Source organism: Hyperolius riggenbachi, chromosome 3, assembly GCF_040937935.1.
Source record: "Hyperolius riggenbachi isolate aHypRig1 chromosome 3, aHypRig1.pri, whole genome shotgun sequence".
Taxonomy (NCBI): domain Eukaryota; kingdom Metazoa; phylum Chordata; class Amphibia; order Anura; family Hyperoliidae; genus Hyperolius; species Hyperolius riggenbachi.
This window is the reverse complement of record NC_090648.1, coordinates 22,891,856-22,914,923: the sequence shown is the minus strand read 5'-3', so window position 1 is coordinate 22,914,923 and position 23,068 is coordinate 22,891,856. Positions and strand designations below refer to the sequence as shown.

The 23,068-nt window shown below is 49.4% G+C and overlaps 1 protein-coding gene across 1 annotated transcript in view; it reads left to right on the top strand.

Annotated features, from left to right (window-relative positions):
* LOC137561953 (NXPE family member 3-like) overlaps positions 1 to 23,068 on the top strand; it is a 149,764-nt gene that overhangs the window by 113,444 nt on the left and 13,252 nt on the right. Inside the window, exon 7 of the mRNA XM_068273298.1 lies at positions 11,503 to 11,709. Coding sequence (XP_068129399.1) covers positions 11,503 to 11,709 — 207 coding nt within the window. The remainder of the gene's footprint in view (positions 1 to 11,502; positions 11,710 to 23,068) is intronic.

Sequence of the window (23,068 nt, the reverse complement as noted above, 5' to 3'; positions counted from 1 at the left end):
GTTCTCTTTAAAATAACTTTTCAGCATTTCACAATTAAAAAAATGTCAAAAGAAGTGGAAACAGTACTATAAAAATGGTGTATTTTCTTGCATGTTGGGGGTTTAAAAGGCATTTTATTGACAAGGTGTTAAAATACGGGTGTTAAAGAGAACCAGAGATGAAGCACCCTCATGTATTTTATTACATTTATCAGTGGGAACATGACAGTAAACACCTACCCTGCTTTTAGTTTTATTCTTCTCAGTCTAATCTATCTGTTATCAACTGTGATATGAATCCACCGACTAGTCAGTCGAGGTTTGACCTGGAATCATTATAGCTGAGTCACTCTTCTGTGGAGTCTTTTCAAGCCCAAGCCTTCCTCCTCCTGGCTCAGATTTTATACTCAGAGCTGTTGACATGGGAGGGGCTGCTGCTGTGAGAAAGAAGCTCTGAAACAGTGTATCTGTGTGCAGTGTGCAGCCTGTCATTATCTACTGTATGCAGTTTCATTTCTATGAGAGACACTTCCTACAGGCAGCCACACAGCATACCCGAACAATAAAGTTGAAAGCAGACAGATGAAAGCCTGCTGCAGCCCTGCTTGTCTATAGTCTATAGACATCACATCTAGAACAGTTTATAACCTGGAAGCAGAAGAGATATGAGCCGGCGGCCATATTGGATATTTCCTGAAGCAATAATGGATAAAAAACACTCAAAAAGGCACACCAGAGTGGCGAAATTATCGGGTAGAGCATTTATTCTTTACAAGCTATCAACTTATATGTTTATTTTGTGTGAATCGTTCATCTCTGGTTCCCTTTAAATAATGGGAATGCAATTGGATGAAAACATGGAATAATGCAATAAAAAGGCTCACTTTTTTGACCACACCCTCTTCCTGAAGTAATAAAATATCCAAATAGTCTGCTTAACCACTCTACGACCGCCTAACGCAGGATTGCAGCCGCAGAGTGGCTCCCCCTGGACTGCCTAATGCGGAATTGCGTCATCTCGCTCATTGTGATACTAGCAGGGAATGAGCGCTCGCTTAGAGCCCATTCCCTGCAAGGGGACACAGAAGGCTGCTGCGATCAGCGTGGTTGCCCGCCCGCGAGCGGCAGGCTGTTACAAAGATCTCGTGTGATTGGCTATCGGGGAGAGCGGGGGGAATTTTAAAGAAAAACAAACCATTTAATAAAATATATTTACAATAAAAATTAATTGAAAAAAAAAGGTCACAGCAGCAATAAGATGCCACCAATAGAAAGCTCTGTTGGCAGCAACAAAAGGAGGGAGGATTAATTTTTATGCTGAGTTGTATTGCCGTGCAGCAATCTGTTAGGCCCAGTGCACACCGAGCGGTTTTTGGAGCGATCCGCCTGGAAAAATGCTTGGCTAATGTATTGCAATGGGACAGTGCACACCGGCGGTTTGAGGTTTTTGCCAAGCCGCAAACGCGCCTCCTGCTGCACGTTGGGGTTTGCTAAAAAACCTCAAACCGCCGGTGTGCACCACACATTGAAATACATTAGCCAAGCATTTTCACTGGCTGATGCGGCTGGTGGATCGCATACAAAATCCGCTTGGTGTGCACCCGGCCAAATATCTGCTCTCTGCTCCCCAAACCACTAGCGTTTTGACGATCTGCTAGCGGTTTTGGTGTGCACTGGGCCATAAAGCTGCAGTATGCAGAATTGTAAAAAATGGCCTAGTCACTCGGGGGTGTAAGCCTGTGCTCCTCAAATGGTTAGTAAACCTTTCTCCCTTATTTTACTTTAAAAAGTGCTTTAACCGCTTGAGGAGGACCAGAGGTTTATACCCCCCCCCCCCCCCCCCCCCCCCCAGTGACCAGGCCATTTTTTACAATTTGGCACGTCACAACTTTAATGGTTTATTGCTCCGTCACACAACTTACCACCCAAATGAATTTTACCTCCTTTTCTTCCCACTAATAGAGCTTTCTTTTGGTGGTATTTGATTGCTGCTGCAATTTTTTATTTTTTTATTAATAAAAAAAAAATATTTAAACAAAACAAGAATAAATAACAATTCCAATACGTAGAAAGGATGCGGAGAGGCACATTTATCCCAATAGTAGTTTCGGGTGCATGACCAAGGATGCTAAGCGACATCCAGCGTAATATCACAGAGGTAAGGAGGTTGGTCAGCACACCAGCTTCATCCATAAGCAAAGTTTAATCAATCACATGTCAACACGTAAGTTAACAATTGTTTCGGGGCCACAAGGGGTCCCCTTCATCAGAACAGTGCAGACAAACAGTGTAATAAAAAGTTGCACCAAATATATACACCAAGTGATAAAGCAGAGCCACCCCCAATCAGGTACAACCCTCCCTCATCTCAATGTAAACATTGCATTTCTGTCCCCCAGTTCAATAATCATAGTTCCAGCAAGTACCTATACGCAATAGTCATAGCATAGGGGGATGGGTTACATGGGACATACTTAAATGTATGGGCATGATCACTGTAAATACCTCAATCCATATCACACCATGATATCACTTGGTGTATATATTTGGTGCAACTTTTTATTACACTGTTTGTCTGCACTGTTCTGATGAAGGGGACCCCTTGTGGCCCCGAAACAATTGTTAACTTACGTGTTGACATGTGATTGATTAAACTTCGCTTATGGATGAAGCTGGTGTGCTGACCAACCTCCTTACCTCTGTAAATAACAATTCCCCCGCCCCCCCCCCCCCCCAAATAAAAAATTGGCCCTAGACTACGTTACATACACTACACAATAGATACATAAACATATGCCCTATGATAGGGATTAGATTGTGAGTGCCTCTGAGGAACAGTTATCATCAGAGCTAGGATATCCGAGATACTCGGATATCTTAGCTCTTTTTTCACTATTCGAGCTCGAATACCGAGCTTGATTAGTATTAGCTATCCGGGCTGTGCTATCCGAGCGCACTCGGAAAGCAAGCAGCTATACGGAGATATCCTAGCTATCCGAGCTCGGATAGCGTCATCAGCTCGGATAGCGTCATGACAGACGTCACCTCGAGTCCTCACAAGCGAATCAGAGGGCTCCCAGCCCTCTGACTGCAGCCAATCACAGAGGGGGAGCCTGGCCAAGCCCCCCTCTATAAATAGCGGACGCCATCTTGCCTCACTCGTCCTGCTTGCGACTTACTGACTGATTATACTGAGAGACTGCTCCAGTGCTTTTTGTCTGTGTGCAAGTGCATTTCTATTGTTCTAAACCAAGCGTTTTTACACTCCAACACTTGATATTGAACTGTATTGCTTTGTATTGTAGATAGATTGTATTTTAGGCAGTTTAGTTTGTGTGATTACTAGGGACTAGGGAGGGAGACAGTCTGTCACTGGTGCTGCTGCAGCCAGCAGCTAGTCCCTGTGCCTAGGCAAGGCAGCCTGCCCTGCTCTGTGCTCTAGTCTCTACCTTACCTGTGCTCTCACCTGTCCTACTCTACTCCTGTACTACTAATTCTGTGTTAGATAGATTATTGTACTATTTTGTAGTTAGCAAGGCCCAGCTTTACTGCTATACCTGTCCTGCTGTATCTGCTCTCTGTAATCTAGTCACACCTGTTCTATTATTTAGCTAGATTATTCTATTGTTTAGTTAGTAGTACTGTAGTGTACTGTACTCTAGTCTGTGTATAGGGACCGTCTGTCACGTGTTACCTAGGGTCTTTGTGTGCGCAGTGCACATCTGCGCTGTCCGCACCCTCTCATTAGTGTTATGCCCGTCCTATTGTTTATATATTACTTCTATTGTGTATTCGCTGAATTGTACTGTAGTCTGTGTATAGGGACACCGTCAGTCAGCGTCAGCTAGGGTCTTTGTGTGCGCAGTGCACGTCTGCGCTGTCCACACCCTCTCGTTAGTGCTACACCCATCCTATTTTTTTCTATGACTTCTATTGTGTATGCGTATGTTTGCTGACTTGTACTGTACTGTAGTCTGTGTATAGGGACACTGTCAGTCAGCGTCAGCTAGGGTCTTTGTGTGCGCAGTGCGCAGTCTCTCATTAGTGCTACACCGATCTCTGCTGTAGAGTACACCTGTCTGTCACCTCACACACCCACCACCAGTCCCACCCCATTAAAGTACCCCACTTGTCCCACCCGCCTTTACATACATAAGTTTTTTTTTTTCATTTGTATAATATTAAAAATATACGATGTCTGGCACTGGCAGCCGCGGGTTGGGCAGGGGCAGCAAGGACAGCAAAGGCATCGCCAAGAGAACAGGTCGTGGGCGTGGCAGCCGCGCCACCACCACCATGCGCAGTTCTGCGTCTGCACCAGTGGCTATTCCGCCATTAGCCACTGGCCGTGGACGCCTTGGCCGCCCAACATCTGGGAGTCACGCTGCAGAGACACAGCAGCAGCAGCAGCGTGTGGCGCAGATGTTCCTCCCACTGCCAGGTCGTAGCCGTCCTATTAAGGAGAAGGATGCAGACGCTGTGGTGGAACTGATGGTGGATGAGCAGGCCACCATTAGCTCTGGAACTGAGTCCTCCACCACTCCTGTTCGCAAGAGCAGCAGCAGCTGCCCAGCACTGCCTGGGGGGAGGAGGAGGAGTGCAGTTCTCCTGCCCCAGCGGGCAACACCAGCACCCTGTCACTCAGCACCTTCTTATCCCCAAGCACAGCGGGGCTATGGAGTGCTGTTGCGGCAGAATTGGAGGAGGAACTAATGCTCATGGGCACTTTGGGGGATGATGCTTTGGACAGTCAGACAGTGGTGACTGTCCATCCGCCCATGCATGCAGAAGGGGAGTTTGGGGGATCCCAGCAGGACATGTTTGCGTAAGGGGGGGGGGGGGGGGTGATGATGACAGGGTGAAGGACAGAGACTGGGTGCCAGGTCCTGGGAGTGGGGATGTCATCAGCTCTGAGGAGGAGGATGCATCTGTGGGCCTTGCTAGAAGGATCAGCATCGCAGGCATGGGCAGGATCACAAGTGGGCGTGGTATGCAGGCCACGCAGCGTGCTGATCCAGAGATGAGTTCTGCCAATGCCACCACCAGCCGCACCAAGAAACCCCCCCCCCCCAACCACCACAGGGAGACCAGCGGCGGCAGCAGCACCACCTTCCAGCCGAAGGGGCAACTTCATCTCCCCAATATGGAATTTTTTCACCCTGCCATATGTGGAGTGCAAGTATGCCACCTGCAACCAGTGCCGCAAGCAGCTCAGCAGAGGGAAGGAGCCCTCTGCGTTTGGCACCACCTCTCTGGTCAACCATCTTGCAGGGAAACACTTTCATGAGCATGAGGAGTTCGTGAAGTTGAAGGAAGCTGGCAGTGGCAGTGGCACTGCGAAGCCGTCGGCAGCAGCCAGCCACCCTCCTCCACCTCCTCCAGCAGCACCAGCAGGAGTGCGTCAGCAACGCACTGCTCCTCCTCCCTCTGCAACTCCTGCCGCCAACACTGAGGCCTGTTCTGGCAGCCAGTCCTCAGTGGCCTCCTCTACTCCCTCCACTGATTCCCGTGCCAGCAAAAGGCGTCGCCAGACCCTGCTCAGCGACACCTTCCAGGGGGTGGTAAGGGTTCTGCCTCCCAGCAGCCGTCGCGTGTGTCAGCTGAACAGCTTGCTGGCACGGGCCATGTGCTCCCAACTCCTGCCTTATTCCCTTGTGCAGGAGGGGAGCGACATGCGTGCGCTCCTGATGTGTGCAGCCCCAATTGGCCAATCCCCAGCCGACATTATTTCGCACACACGGCCATCCCTGCATTTCACCGCTCTGTGATGGCCAATTTCGGGAGAGGGCTGGATCACGCGGTGGGTCAACGGGTCCACGTCACCATGGACTCGTGGAGCAGCCGGTTTGGGACAGGCCGCTATCTGTCCTTCACCGCGCATTGGGTCAGCTTGGTGGAAGGGGGTGAGGAGGGGGGAGCAGCATCGGGCACTGTCAGAGCAGCAGCACCAACAACGCAGTGGGTGGTGCCACCATGCAGGGTCAGTGGAGCAGCAGCAGGTTCCTCTGATCCGCTTCCATCCTCCGGCACACCAGCCCAAACCCCCCACCTCAGCAGCAGCGTGAAGCCCCGCCACTGCTAAGCGCTGCTGGAATTGGTCAGCCTGGGGAAGACCAAACTGACGGCGAACCACATCCTGGCCAAACTCCGAGAGCAGGAGAGGAATTGGCTGACCCCCAGAGGCCTCAGAGTCAGAGAGGTGGTGTCCGACAATGGGGCAAACCTTGTTGCTGCCATCAAAAAGGGAGACCTGACCCACATCCCCTGCCTGGCGCACGTCTTAAACCTGTTTGTCCAAAAGTTCCTGCGGACCTACCAGGGGATGGACCGACTCCTTGAGGCGGCAAGGAAGGTTGTGCGTCATTTCCGGCACTCGCCTGCAGCCGTGGCGAGCCTGGAAGAGGTGCAGAAGGAGCTGCACCTGCCACAGCACCGGCTCATGCTCGATGTTCCAACTCGCTGGAACTCCACTCTGGCGATGTTGGAGCGTCTGGTTGAACAGAGGCAGGCTGTCAGCCAGTACGTTGCACGAGCAACAGTTGCCTCCCTCACTGCAACTGGGCATGCCGCCACCAACCTCCCGTCCATCATCTCCACGGAGGACTGGGGGCCCATGCAGCAGGTGTGCTCAGTCCTGGCACCCTTCCTGCAGGCCACCAACATGGTGAGCAGGGACCATGCAATGGTGTGCAAGTGGGTTCCCTTGGTGTGTGTGCTGGACAGGGCCCTGTATGCACTGCTGGAAGAGGGAGTGGCAGCCTTGGACCAGCAGGAGGTGCAGGCAGCTTCACAGGCCACCTCTGAGGATTAGGGCTTGGAGTTGGTGGAGGTCCCTGACCTTGCTGCTGATGAGGGGGAGCAGCAGAGCGCAGCTGGACTGGTGTGGGGGTGGAGAGAGGATGAGGTGGAGGGGGCAGAGGAAGAGGAGAACAGCACTGTCAGCTCTGGGACTGCCAATGATGTGCCAGCAGACGTGGCCAGACTCTTCCCAATGGCAGGGCACATGCTGAGGTGCCTGCGCAAGGACCCAAGGGTCATCCAGATGAAGAAGAGGGAGGACATCTGGATCTGCATGATGCTGGACCCACGTCTGAAGGGAAAACTCAGCCAGTTCCTGCCTGCAGGAGGAGACCGTGCGCAACAAATTAGGGATTTGCAGCTGTCCCTTGTTGAGCGCTTGCAGGAAGCCTTCCCTGAGCCATCCACCCCCACTGTCCAGCCAGCACAGAGGCAGCAGCATGTGCCTGCATCCACCAGAAGAAAGCGCACACGCACCACAGACCTGCTGTCTCTGACCAACGAGCTCTACATGAGTGTAGAGCTGCCAGGAACTAGAGAGGAGGTGCCTGCAGCAGCATCCTTCTCCTCCAGTCACAGACAGCGCTTGACCCGCATGGTGGCTGACTACATGGGGTCCTTCAGCGGGCTTGACAGCGTGGCCCCTGTTGATCCCATAGAGTATTGGGTCAAGCACCTGCCGATCTGGAGCGAGCTTGCACAGTACGCCCTGGATGTGCTCTCCTGCCCCCCTTCCAGCGTACTGTCAGAGCGTTGCTTCAGTGCTGCCGGTGGAGTCATCACTGAGAAGCGATCTCGTCTGTGTCACAAGTTTGTGGACAGACTGACGTTTCTCAAAATGAACCAGGCTTGGTTGGAAGGCGAATTCCTGGCCCTTGTTGTCGGCGAGAGGGGGACATGAAGTGGCGCACACACACATTACACCTGCTGCTGCTGCTGTATTTCTTCCTGCTGTCTGTGTGTTTCCACTGCCAGGGAACACATTACAAGGTGCTGCTGCCCATGCGCCACCAGCTATTACGCTCAACAAAAGCTGCATTATTTTGCAAAAAAAAATTGTAATTAATTTAGAGGTGTCCGGGTTGAAAACTGTGCTGTCCCAATTGTGTATTGGACACAATGTGGGCTTCACGACCGCTGTCTGGAACGTCATGCTGTTCATTTATGGCCCTGGAACCACCGCTAGGACCCAGGGCCTACTATGTCTCGCTGCCTGCCCTCCTGCCTGCTGCCAAATGCCAGTCTGCCACACACTTATGCTCTTCACGCTGCCTGCTGTTATATTTCCTCCTGCTGTCTGTGTCTCCTCTCCACTGCCAGGGAACACATTACAAGGTGCTGCTGCCCATGCGCCACCAGCTATTACGCTCAAAAATAGCTGCCTCCTGCCTGCATCAATTTGAAAAAATATTTTTTTTTTTAGAAGAAGAAGAAGAAGAAGTAAATTAAGACTTCCAACAACCATTTTGGACACACCTTCTCATGCCAACATTTTCCATGCAGTTAATTTACTATTTTTGATACCTTTTTTATAACTACTACATCACCACATAATCACTTGATGTTCTTCATAAAAAAGGTGGTTTCATGCATCATTGACCTCCAATACAAGTTTTAAAAGCTATTTAAGGCCAGCTCGAATATTTTACTTGAATACAGACTCGGATAGTGACGTCGGATATCCGAGGTCGAATCGGATATTCGATTAACTCGAATATCAAACTTCGAGTGAATTCGGATAGTTTACTATCCGAATTCGACCAAATTCGAATAGGATAATGAGGTATCCGAGCAACATTGCTATGCAGTGCTGCTTTAGATGTCAGCACTATATAAATACATTTAGGCATATAAATAGAAAAAGCAGCCTGCCTGCACTGATCAGCAGCTGGCAGGCTGATCGCTGTGCCCCGCTGTGTTTGACGGGAGAACGCGCTTGTGTGAGCTCCTGTCAAATCCCGCCTCTTGCGAGATGACACCATAAGCCGTGCAGAGAAACTATGCCACCGCCTAATGGAATTATGTGGTCTCAGTATGGTTAAATATTGTCATAGCTGAAAAAAAAAAAGAAAACCTTTTCAAAAATAGGGTTTAACTGCAAAATAAGATATTGTCAACATACATTGTACCAGCAGCAACATACTTTGAGTTTTGTGTTAGACAGAATAAATAGCCTCATACCATTTGTAGTCTTTCTCTACAACAACTCTTAACCTCCTGAGCATTACGCCGCTCAGGAGGTTTTGTTACTTTTTGCCCTGATAATAAAATAATTTCACATGGCCATAAACCCTTCAGCTAGCACTAGGCTAGCTAGTAAAGGTGTCCGGCACCCCCCGCTCCCCGCCGCTCCCCCAATATATACATTACCCAGCCTGGATCCAGCGATCGGCGCAGCCTCCCCGGACAGCTCTGGTCTTCACTATGGGGAGGATCGCACATGATGTCATGATGTCGCCGACGTCATGAAATCATGTGCAAACCCGATCCTCCCCATAGAGAGACCGGAGCTGTGCCAGGAGGCTGCGTGATCGCTGGATCCAGGCTGGGTAATGTATAAACAGGGGGATCGGGGGGGGGGAGGATCCGGGGGTGCCTGACACCTTTGCTAGCTAGCCTAGTGCTAGCTAAAGGGTTTAGAGCCATGTGAGAAAATTATTTCACTATAGAGGACTCCTGGGGCCAGAGAGCGGTATGCCCGACACAGTGTCGGGTATACCGCTAAGGAGGTTAATATTAAATCTATAGTAGGGAAAACCTGAGAAATATTTCTCTCTTTTTTTGGGGGGGCGGGGGGGAAATATAGTTTTTGAAAAAAAAAATAAAAAAAGAAAGTAAGAAAGAAAGAGAACATATTCAGTTGATATAAGTTAGGGTCAATTGGTAGTGATAAAGTACCGTATTTCGCGCCGTATAAGACGCTCCGGAATATAAGACACACCCAGGTTTAGAGGGCAAAAACCAGAGAAAAAAAAAGATATATATACTAAACCTGGTGCGTCCATATTCCAGGAGCGTCTTGTACATGTTACCCCTCAAATGTTGTCCTCCTGTGTCCCATTGTCTCCTCATGTGTCCTCAATACCTGCCCCATGTGTCCTCTGTGTCCCTCATACATGCCCCATGTGTCACCCATGCCTGCCCTATGTGTCCCCCATGCATGCCCTATGTGTCCTCTGTGTCCCCATACCTGCCCCATGTGTCACCCATGCCTGCCCTATGTGTCCCCCATGCATGCCCTATGTGTCCTCTGTGTCCCCCATACCTGCCCCATGTGTCACCCATGCCTGCCCTATGTGTCCCCCATGCATGCCCTATGTGTCCTCTGTGTCCCCCATACCTGCCCCATGTGTCACCCATGCATGCCCCATGTGTCATCTGTGTGTCCCTCATACATGCTCTATGTGCCCTGTGTCACTCATGCCTGCCCTATATGCTTGCCCTATGTGTTGTCTGTGTCCCCCATACCTGTCTCATGTGTCCTCTGTGGCAACCATGCATGTCCACTGTGTCCTCTGTGTGTCCCTCATGCCTACCCCATGTGCTTGTGTCCCCCGTGTGTCCTCTGTGTCACCCATGTGTCCTCTGTGTCACCTATGTGTCCTCTGTGTCACCCATGTGTCCTCTGTGTCACCCATGCCTGCCGTGTCCTCTGTGTCCCTCATGACTGCCCCATGTGCCTGTGTCCCCATGTGTCACCTATGCATGCCTCATGTGTCCCTCATGTGCCTGTGTCCCCCATGTGTCCCGTGTCACCCATGCCTGCCGTGTCCTCTGTGTCCCTCATGCCTGCCCCATGTGCCTGTGTCCCCCGCATGTGTGTAAATTGTGGCTGCACCCGACCGTTGCCTCTGCCCACTCCCCATGCCTGTAATGTGTCGGCGGGTGTAATAAGTTCCCTCCCGTTGTGTGGCTGATCTCTGCGTGCCCCCGCTAGTGTATAATATGCCAGCTCCCCCGCCTGCCTTATCTCCCTCCCCCATGTGGTTGCTGGCCCCCCCGGGTGTTAATCTGCAGCGGCTTACCTCTCCGCCATGCCCGCGAGGATTGGAGACCTTCTTCACAGCCGCGCATCTCGCTCTAGTGATCGGCATGTGATAATGACACAATCGCCACATGCCGATCACTAGAGCGAGATGCGCGGCTGTGAAGAAGGTCTCCAATCCTCGCGGGCATGGCGGAGAGGTAAGCCGCTGAAGATTAACACCCGGGGGGGCCAGCAACCACATGGGGGAGGGAGATAAGGCAGGTGGGGGAGCAGGCATATTATACACTAGCGGGGGCACGCAGAGATCAGCCACACAACGGGAGGGAACTTATTACACCCGCCGACACATTACAGGCATGGGGAGCGGGCAGAGGCAACGGTCGGGTGCAGCCACACAGGCAGGGAATTCCCGACGTGGCGGCGGGTCGCGGTCCGTATCGGCGGGCGTTTATAAGTCGGGAATTCCCTGCCTTTGCCGTATAAGACGCAGGGACTTTTCCCCCCATTTTTTGGGGAGAAAAAGTGCGTCTTATACGGCGAAAAATACGGTAATTGCTAAATCCATAGGGACATAGCCACAACAACCATGACTGGTCCATACATTGAAACAATCTCTTGATGTGAATTTGTTGAAACTTTTGATGATTTATTATGCCATGTATCACGTAATGCAAATGATGATCATGGATGATGATGATAACGTTGCTGGTCATTTTTCTTATTTTCTCATAATTTAGTTAAACATATCAAATGTGTCTCTGGATTAAAGAACCCAGATCCTTCAGGATATTATTACCAAGATGCCTGGCAGTCGCTGACCTGTTCAAACCAACATTTTGACGAGCCAACCAGAGCAGCCAAATGTCTTTCTGGGAAGATAGTCTACATGTTTGGAGACTCCACCCTACGACAGTGGTGGGAATACCTTGTGAACTTTATACCAAGTAAGGCCTAACACAGTATAGATACCATACGTTCTATGGATGTCATTTATTATTATTACTATTTATCAATATATCATCACCAACTTTTTCTGTTGCACTGTACATAGTACACAACACACAATTACAAGGAGCATAGATACATGGGAAGCTGGAAGAAAGGGCACCGGTTGCTGGTGGATGATTTGGGTTTGATGTTATGGTTTTGAAACTTGTAACATTATAGTTTTTGTCATATTATTTCATTTGTATGTACACATTTTACCTGATTACATATGTTATTGTTTCAATATTTGAAAGGGCATCAGGAAAGGGGGTTTAAGGGTTAAGCACCACCTGGGGGATCTTAGGGTTAGGCACCACCATTGGGGGGGGGGTCTTAGAGTCAGGCATCACCTTAGGGTTAGGCAGCACCAAGTGGGTCTTTGGTTTAGGTATATCCAGGGAAGTCTTAGGGTTAGGCACCACCAGGGGGGTCTTAGGTATAGGCACCACCAGGGGAGGGGGTGGTCAGCAGGGTTGCTCTCAAAATTTGCAAATTCTAATTTACCCGTGATCACGGGTAGATTTTCATGATTGCCGAACTCGAATTCGAATAGCGATACTGCTCCCAAATTCGTAGTCAAATTTCCAGAATATCGCCTCTCGAATTCGGCCGTGATCACGGGTGTTAACCCGTGACCATGAATTTGGCTTTGCTATCCAGGGGATGACATCATTGGGCCAATCAGAAGGCCCCCAGCCGAAGCCCTAGCAACCAATCAGAGGAAGGGAGCCTGGCCCTCCCCTCCTCTATATAAGGCGGCGGCCATGTTGCGTAGCCTGTCCTTGCTGTGTGACTGTGCGGTACTGAGAGCATCTCCAGTGCTGCTGCATGTCTAGCAAGTGCTTTCTCACTGTGAAAACAGAGCGTTTTACATCCCACACACATTCTACACACATGTATTATATTGATTTATAGATAGCTGGAGATTTGATTGTTATAGTTCAGCAGTGTTGCCAACCGCCCGTAAATTTACAGGCATACCGTAAATTTTGTTACAAATGTAGCTGCCCGTGAATTCCATAAGGAATTCAGCAGCGTCCGTAAGGGCGGGCAATCGGCCGCACTGTGAGCAGGAGGGGAGCAGAGCAGAGAAGAGGTAGAGCTGTGGGATCAGCGGTGGGGAAGGGCGGACGTCTCCCCCCCCCCTTTCCTCACCTTGGGGCTCTCCCTCCCTCCCTCTCCCCTCCAGAACAGAGTGTTGTGCGGTGGCTGGCAGTGGGCGGAACTTACCTCTGTCTCACTCCAAGCGGAAGGAAGTTCTGGCGAGATCGAGGTAAGTTCTGCCCGCTGCCAGCCACTGCACAACACTTAGTACTGGAAGGGAGAGCAAGGGAGGGAGAGCCCCAAGGTGAGGGAAGGAGGGGGGAGATGGTCTCCCATCGCCGCTGTCCTTACAGCTCTCCCTCTTCTCTGCCCTACTCCCCTCCTGTTGGGGCGACACCTGGCTACCTATTCTGGGGACATATACCCCTGCCTACATGTACTGGGGACTTATACCTCTGGCTAGTGGCTACATATACTGGGCACATATACCCCTGACTACATATACTGGGCACATATACCCCTGGCTACATATATTGGGGACATATACCTCTGGCTACTTATACTGGGCACATATACCCCTGGCTAGTGGCTACATATACTAGGCACATATACCCCTGGCCACATATACTGGGCACATATACCTCTGGTTACATATACTGGGGACATATATCCCTGGCTACATATACTGGGCACATATATCCCTGGCTAGTGGCTACATATACTGGGCACATATACCCCTGACTACATATACTGGGCACATATACCCCTGGCTACATCTACTGGGCACATATACCCCTGGCTACATATACTGGGCACATATACCCGTGGCTACATATACTGGGCACATATACTCCTGTCTACATATACTGGGGACATATACCCCTGCCTACATATACTGGGGACATATATCCCTGCCTACATATACTGGGGACATATACCTCTGGCGCGTGGCTACATATAATGTTTCAAAACAGTGGTGTCGGCGCTCCTTAACAGTTCAATCTCTGGGTTATACTCCAGCCCAATGCAAGTCGTAAGAGGTGGATCGCTGTACTGAATGGGGGTAGCTATTCCCCTATGTTAAATTGTAATCAAAAAGTCTGTACAGCGCTCACTCCCTTCACAATGTACCAACATACATCTTCTATAGCTAGTCTTTAAATGAAAAATGTCTCTAGTTTCTGGTATAAATAAACACTCTCACCAATGTTGAAAGGCTGACTTATCACAGATCAGCTAAATGCACATAAGGGATGAACCAGTTCCTGTAATCCTCTTCCTGATGTTCACTTCCTTGATTCCACTTGTACCTCAAAAAACATGCAACTTGACATAGCGTGAACCTGTATATGAATTGTACTTTTTGTGCCACACATATAATCGTTAGTGCACCCTAACAAAGCCCCTGATGAGTCATTTGACGAAACCGGTAGGGCGTGGCCTCAAGCGGCAGACAGGAAGACGCTAACAGAGCAGCGGTGAGGATGTCCAGGAGGTTTTTATATATGTGCATACCTTTGTTTTAAATGTGAGTGTAATCTTAATCTTTTATTAAAAGCATCAAACAGTATTATGCTACGGGAGCTGTGTATTAGTCCCATAGGTGTTTATTAACGCTGCTGGCAAGTATCTTCAAGTCTGGAAAGAAAAAAGCGCTGAGTGCTGGTCCCTGCGTGGTCAGCAAACCATCTGGTGAGCGGCTAGTATTCATTGCATGATTTGGTGGTAGTACAGCACGAGAGCACAGGGTGCAGAGTGCCCATAAAGGGAAACACATTTGCATGAATACTGGGAAATTGGTTGTGACAGGCTCACACTATATATGTTTATGAATTTCTCTGAGGAACTACTGAAGCAAGCTACTGAGATCTATTGGAGACCCGCTGTGAGAGTGTTTATTAATACCAGAAACTAGAGACATTTCTCATTTAAAGACTACCTATAGAAGATGTATGTTGGTGCATTGTGAAGGGAGTGAGCGCTGTACAGACTTTTTGATTACAATAGTGGCTACATATACTGGGCACATATACCCCTGGCTACATATACTGGGGACATATACCCCTGCCTACATATACTGGGCACATATACTCCTGGCTACATATACTGGGCACATATACCCCTGGCTACATATACCCCTGCCTACATGTACTGGGCACATATACCCCTGGCTACCTGTTCTGGAGACATCTCTACCCCAGGCTACCTGTTCTGGGGACACCTATAGACCTGGGGCTACCTATTTTTGGGGAACCACTGCTGTCAGATTAAGTGTATTTTGGGGAACTATTGCCAAATTATGTGTATGTTGGGGGAATCGCTGCTGCCAGATTACATCTATTTTTAGGGAACCACTGCCATATTATCTGTATTTTTACGTGGATTTTTGGTGAAATGCTGTAAGATTTCATGTATTTTGGGGGAAGGGGGGAAACACTATGGCAGAGCTCAAACTTCCCCGGCAGAGCTTTTACAGCACTACTAAAATCATGTATATTTGGCCCCACCCATGACCACACCCACATTTTGTTGTGTGACCACGCCCATTTTTCGTCAGTAAAAACAATCTTTTGTCAGTAAATTTTTAGGTATTTGTCAGTAAAAAATAACGTGAAAGGTTGGAAACACTGTAGTTCAGTCAACTAGTGTGGTGTATATACTGCATACTGTGCTAGGCTAGTGTTAGGTCTGTGTGCATGCTAGGTCTACTAGCCTAGGTAGCCTTAGCCTACTACTAGCTTAGATAGGTTAGGTATTTTACTTTCATAATAAGTGCCCGCACACACACACACACACACACACACACACACACACACACACACACACACACACACACACACACACACACACACACACCAACACACACCAACACACACCAACACACCAACACACACCAACACACACACCAGCACACACACCAGCACACACACCAGCACACACACCAGCACACACACACACACACACACACACACACACACACCAACACACACACCAGCACACACCAGCACACACACACACACACACACACACACACACACACCAGCCCACACATACAAGCAGCCGTTTCCACACACAGATTCATAAGTCATCAGCACACACACACAAGCTGCCATTCACACACGGATCCATGCATCAGCACACACATACAAGCAGCCATTCACACACAGATCCATACAACAGCACACACATACAAGCAGCCATTCACACACAGATCCATACATCAGCACACACATACAAGCAGGGGCGTAGCAATAGGGGGTGCAGCGGTAGCGACCGCATCGGGGCCCTTGGGCCAGAGGGGCCCCGAAGGGCCCTCCCTCAACTACAGTATTAGCTCTCTATTGGTCCTGTGCTCATACTAATCACTTCTATAGATACTTTGAATAGTGGTAATCATTAACAAGCTGTTCCCCATCCCATTCTTGCACCTCTGACACTGTAGTTACCATTGGCAGGTTTTGGTGCGCCGTATCAATTGTTATGTATAGAGTGCTTGAGGGGCCCCATTGTAAGACTTGCATCGGGGCCCACAGCTCCTTAGCTACGCCACTGCATACAAGCAGCCATTTCCACACACAGATCCATACATCAGCACACACATACAAGCAGCCATTTACACACAGATCCATACGTCATAAGCACACACACACAAGCTGCCATTCACACACAGATCCATACGTCATCAGCAGCGGCGGCTCCAGCTTCAGATTTTTGGGGGGGCTCAAAAGGGGCACAGTGGCTGGCAGGCGGGGCTCATGGGAGAAATTACGCGCCGCGGTGAAAAATGGGCGTGGCCGTGATGTCATGTGGGCGGGGCTAACTAATGTAGTTATACCAGCTAATGTAGTTACATGAAAAAAATGAAGTAAATGCACATAATCACAGACAGCGTTTCCCCATTAAATGCACATGATGAGAGACCGTGTTTCACCAGTAAATGCACGTAATGAGAGTCAGCGTTTCACCAGTAAATGCACATAAGAGACAGTGTTCCACCAGTAAATGCAAGTAATGACAGACCGCCATTCACCAGTAAATGCACGTAATGAGAGACAGCGTTTCACCAGTAAATGCATGCAATGACAGACAGCCTTTCACCAGTAAATGCACATAATGACAGTGTTTCACCAGTAAATGCACATAATGACAGACAGCGTTTCATCAGTAAACGCACGTAATGACAGACAGCCTTTCACCAGTAAATGCACGTAATGACAGACAGCGTTTACCCAGTAAATGCATGTAATGAGAGACAGCCTTTCACCAGTAAATGCACGTAATGACAGACAGCGTTTACCCAGTAAATGCATGTAATGAGAGACAGCCTTTCACCAGTAAATGCACGTAATGACAGACAGCGTTTACCCAGTAAATGCATGTAATGAGAGACAGCCTTTCACCAGTAAATGCACGTAATGACAGACAGCGTTTACCCAGTAAATGCATGTAATGAGAGACAGCCTTTCACCAGTAAATGCACATAATGACAGACAGCGTTTACCCAGTAAATGCATGTAATGAGAGACAGCCTTTCACCAGTAAATGCACGTAATGACAGACAGCGTTTACCCAGTAAATGCATGTAATGAAAGACAGCCTTTCACAGTAAATGCACGTAATGACAGACAGCGTTTACCCAGTAAATGCATGTAATGAGAGACAGCCTTTCCCCAGTAAATGCACGTAATGACAGACAGCGTTTACCCAGTAAATGCATGTAATGAGAGACAGCCTTTCACCAGTAAATGCACGTAATGACAGACAGCGTTTACCCAGTAAATGCATGTAATGAGAGACAGCCTTTCACCAGTAAATGCACGTAATGACAGACAGCGTTTACCCAGTAAATGCATGTAATGAGAGACAGCCTTTCACCAGTAAATGCACGTAATGACAGACAGCGTTTACCCAGTAAATGCATGTAATGAGAGACAGCCTTTCACCAGTAAATGCACATAATGACAGACAGCGTTTACCCAGTAAATGCATGTAATGAGAGACAGCCTTTCACCAGTAAATGCACATAATGACAGACAGCGTTTACCCAGTAAATGCATGTAATGAGAGACAGCCTTTCACCAGTAAATGCACATAATGACAGACAGCGTTTCCTCAGTAAATGCATGTAAGGAGAGACAGTGGTGTAAGTGGGCCTGCCGGGGAAGTTTGAGCATCCCCGTAGTTTCCCCCCAAAACACACGTAATCTGGCAGCACTCCAAAGGTAGAGTCATACATCAGGTGATGATGGGCAGATTCAGTCAAGAGACAAATCTCTCTCTAATTCAATCTAATTAGAAAGAGATCAGTTGGCTGCCCATGCACTGCAGGCCAATTCCCGATCGATTTTATGCTGATATCGATTGGGAATCAACCTTGTGATACCTTAACCACCGCCTTGACGCTGCCCCCGCCCCCTTCCTGTTGCACTACACTTAACCTGTCTGTGTTCGCTGGGGGCTTCGTCTGAAATCTGCATACACGTGCCCCAGGTGGTTGCCACAGTAACGTAGGCAAATGTATGCAGATTGTGGATGGAGCCAGCTGCGGACACATTAAGAATAGCACACATTTGACTTTAGAGGGGACAGTGCTGGGGGTTTAGTTGCTCGTCCTGATATTGCTCGCGGGTACAGCTGTACACCTGATCAACCACGACGGCTCGACATCTTTCATCATGTCCGATCAATACATGCAACCAATTTCGGCCCGAAATCGGTTGCATCATCGTTCACGCATTCTCTTAACAGCACTGATTTTCATCCGATTTGATAATCAAGTCGGATGGTTGATCAGCCACAAAGTGGATAAATGTATGGCCACCTTAAAGTAGACCTGAAGATTGAATAAAAACAAAGAGATTCACTTACCTGGGGCTTCTGTTAGCCCCTGCAGGCATCCTGTGCCCGCACATACCTGAACCGATCCTCTGGTCCCCCGCCAGGTGCAGTTTGTACTGGTTTGCGGACGCAGTACAGATTTTCTCATACTGCACCTGCGCAATACACTGCCGGCCACAGGAGCGCAAATAAGGATGTGTGTGGCCAGAGCTGCGCAGGCATAGTGGCCGTTGACTTGTAAGTCAGCGGTGAATAAACCGAGCTGCGGTGGGGGACCGGAGGATCTTTGACAGGATGGCTGCAGGGGGCTGGGAGAAGCTCCAGGTAACGTGAATCTCTTTATTTCCCAGTCTTCAGTTGTGTTTTAAGTGTGGAGAGGAGGTAAAACTTATGAGTTAAACTGACCCCATTCATGGCTGGTCAGCAGGAGGATATCAGTGCACATCATAAGGCTCCCTTCCCCCATTATTACATTCTGTGTGCTCATAAGAGTCTCCAGGCAGACCTAATTGATAAGTGAATGCTGGCAAGGTGGGGGGATTGTGGGGGATGATGAGGAAGGAGAGGAGAGACACTCTCAGAGAGGGAAAGACAGTTCCCCCTGCTCGCAGCACCTGGGTCAGAGCTGCAGTTGGGGGCTGGGAGAAAGTACACAGGCAGTAACTACAGACAATGAATGTGAGACTGTCAGCCCAAACCTTTCTGTGGTGATTAATTGCTGGGCTTGACTGGCTGCTTTGGCTGCTGTCACTTGTATGGCACGGCTAGCTACACTTTCCTGCAGGCTACCTCGTTCTCCAGTAGTACTAGTCTCAGTCTGTGTCTCGTGTGCTGTAGAGAGGGGGTGGAGCTGGAGCCCGGCTGACAGTAAGATAGAGGCTGAGAGGAGGAAAAGCTGGGCTGCAGTTGGATGCCTGAGCTGAGGGGTGGGACTGGAGTCTCTCCCTCTGTCAGCCAGCTCTGTCTCCATTAGCTGTGCGGCAATGATGCCCCGGCTGGCGGCCCCGCCCCCCGCTGTAACATTTTTACGAATGCTGACCATTCTGTTATGGATTGTACGGGCAGGGGGGCTGCACACACATACAAGCTGCCATTCACACACAGATCCATACGTCATCAGCACACACATACAAGCAGCCATTCACACACAGATCTATACGTCATCAGCACACACATACAAGCTGCATTCACACACAGATCCATACGTCATCAGCACACACATACAAGCTGCCATTCACACACAGATCCATACGTCATCAGCACACACATACAAGCTGCCATTCACACACAGATCCATACATCATCAGCACACACATACAAGCAGCCATTCACACACAGATCCATACGTCATCAGCACACACATACAAGCTGCCATTCACACACAGATCCATATGTCATCAGCACACACATACAAGCTGCCATTCACACACAGATCCATATATCAGCACACACATACAAGCAGCCATTCACACACAGATCCATATATCAGCACACACATACAAGCAGCCATTCACACACAGATCCATATATCAGCACACACATACAAGCAGCCATTTCCACACATAGATCAATATATCAGCACACACATACAAGCAGCCATTCACACACAGATCCATACATCAGCACACACATACAAGCTGCCATTCACACACAGATCCATACATCAGCACACACATACAAGCAGCCATTCACACACAGATCCATATGTCATCAGCACACACATACAGTACACACATACAAGCAGCCATTTACACACAGATCCATACGTCATAAGCACACACATACAAGCTGCCATTCACACACAGATCCATACGTCATCAGCACACACCTACAAGCTGCCATTCACACACAGATCCATACGTCATAAGCACACACATACAAGCTGCCATTCACACATAGGGTTGCCAGGTCGGCTGATGGAGAAAACCGGACAGGGGGTGGAGTTAGGGGCGGAGTCAGAAGCGCACTTTTATGTAGAGTGGGGCTAAGCAATGGGCTTTTTAAAAAATGTTTTTTTACAGTATTTATATCGCACTGACATCTTCTGCAGCACATAACAGAGTACATAGCCATGTCACTAACTGTCCTCACCAGTACATGCACATAAGAGACCACTTTTCACCAGTAAATGCACATAATAAGAGACAGCTTTTCACCAGTAAATGCACATAATAAGAGACAGCTTTTCACCAGTAACTGCACATAATGACAAACAGCCAGTTGTCCCCAGTATATGTAGCCAGGGATATATGTGCCCAGTATATGTAGCCAGAGATATATGTCCCCAGTATATGTAGGCAGGGGAATATGTCCCCAGTATATATAGCCAGCGGTATATGGGCTCAGTATATGTAGCCAGGGTGTATATGGGCCCAGTATATGTAGCCAGGGTGTATATGGGCCCAGTATATGTAGCCAGGGTGTATATGGGCCCAGTATATTTAGCCAGGGTGTATATGGGCCCAGTATATGTAGCCAGGGTGTATATGGGCCCAGTATATGTAGCCAGGGTGTATATGGGCCCAGTATATTTAGCCAGGGTGTATATGGGCCCAGTATATGTAGCCAGGGTGTATATGGGCCCAGTATATGTAGCCAGGGTGTATATGGGCCCAGTATATGTAGGCAGGTGTCCCCCCCCCCCAGGAGGGAAGCAGTCAGCGCAGAGAAGAGGGAGAGCGGTGAAGAAGGGGGCCATCTCCCCCCCTTCGCTCACCTTAGGGTCCTCTCCCTCCCTCGCTGTCTCCTCCGATCGGTGTGTGCGGTGGCTGGCAGAGGGGCGGAACTTACCTTCCGTGTCTCCTCCGTCTGGTGACTGGTCTCGTTGCAGGCGCCACGCGGGATGAGTTGCCACTACTCTGGTCTGATGCAGACCAGAGCAGCGGCTGCGGCACCAGAACTTCCGGCCGGCGCATGGAGCGACACGGAAGGTAAGTCCCGCCCGCTGCCAAGCGCCACCGCCAGTCAGCCACACACAGATCGGAGGAGACAGCGAGGGACGGAAAGCATCTAAGGTGAGAGAAGGGGAGATGGCCCCCTTCTCCGCCGCTGCCCACCGCTTTCCCTCCACTGCGCTGCTCTCCTCCTGCTACAGGCGGCTGTCAATACTGACAGCCGCCGGAAAAGGCATAAAACCGGACATCTTAATTGTCCGGTTTAGCATGCCTTTTTGCACCGGACACAGCGGCCAAAAACCGGACTGTCCGGTCTAAAACCGGACACCTGGCAACCCTATTCACACACAGATCCATACATCAGCACACACATACAAGCAGCCATTCACACACAGATCCATACATCAGTACTACACATACAAGCAGCCATTCACACACAGATCCATACATCAGTACTACACATACAAGCAGCCATTCACACACAGATCCATACGTCATCAGCACACACATACAAGCAGCCATTCACACACAGATCCATATGTCATCAGCACACACATACAGTACACACATACAAGCAGCCATTTACACACAGATCCATACGTCATAAGCACACACATACAAGCTGCCATTCACACACAGATCCATACGTCATCAGCACACACCTACAAGCTGCCATTCACACACAGATCCATACATCAGCACACACATACAAGCTGCCATTCACACACAGATCCATACATCAGCACACACATACAAGCAGCCATTCACACACAGATCCATACATCAGTACTACACATACAAGGTGTACAGAGTGCACCTCCATCTCACAGCACTCTGTCACACTGTCTCCCGGCGTGCACGTGGGTCTGTTTCTCTCTCTCTCTCCTCTTCTCCCCGCGTCCTCATGTTCCCGAGGGAGGGGGGAGCTGGACGGGCTCACATTCCTCCAGTTCCTCTGTCTGTGCTATCAGTTCAGCAGTGCACTGAGCTGAAGCTGTACATTTCTGGGCAGAAGGGAAATGTAGATCAGGCTCCAGCCTGATCTAACAGTATATTTAATTTTACAAGTAGCAGCTTGTTACAACTTCCCCTCTCCCTGCTGGTAAAAATGGTGCGTCCCCTGCACCCAATGCACGCTAATGATGCGTATGACAGGAAATCAGCGGGGACAGCAGCAGCACTGATCAGAGCAGAGACAGTGGGCAGCACAGAACGGAGCAGTCATGGCGCCCATGGGTGCTATGGCGCCCATGGCACTAGCCATGCCTGCACCCCTCAAAATACGCCACTGCCCATACTCCCTGGTGCAGGAGGGGAGTGATATACGCACACTGCTCCAGTTTGGGATCCCAAAGTGGGAAATACCCAGCCACCACTACTTTTCAAGGACCGCCATCCCAGCACTGCACGAGTTTGTGGTGGCAAATATGGCCCGTTGGCTAGACTACGCCGTGGGCGAGTGGGTTCATATCACCATGGACACATGGAGCAGCTGATTTTGGACAGGCCACTATCTGTCCTTTACAGCGCACTGGGTGAC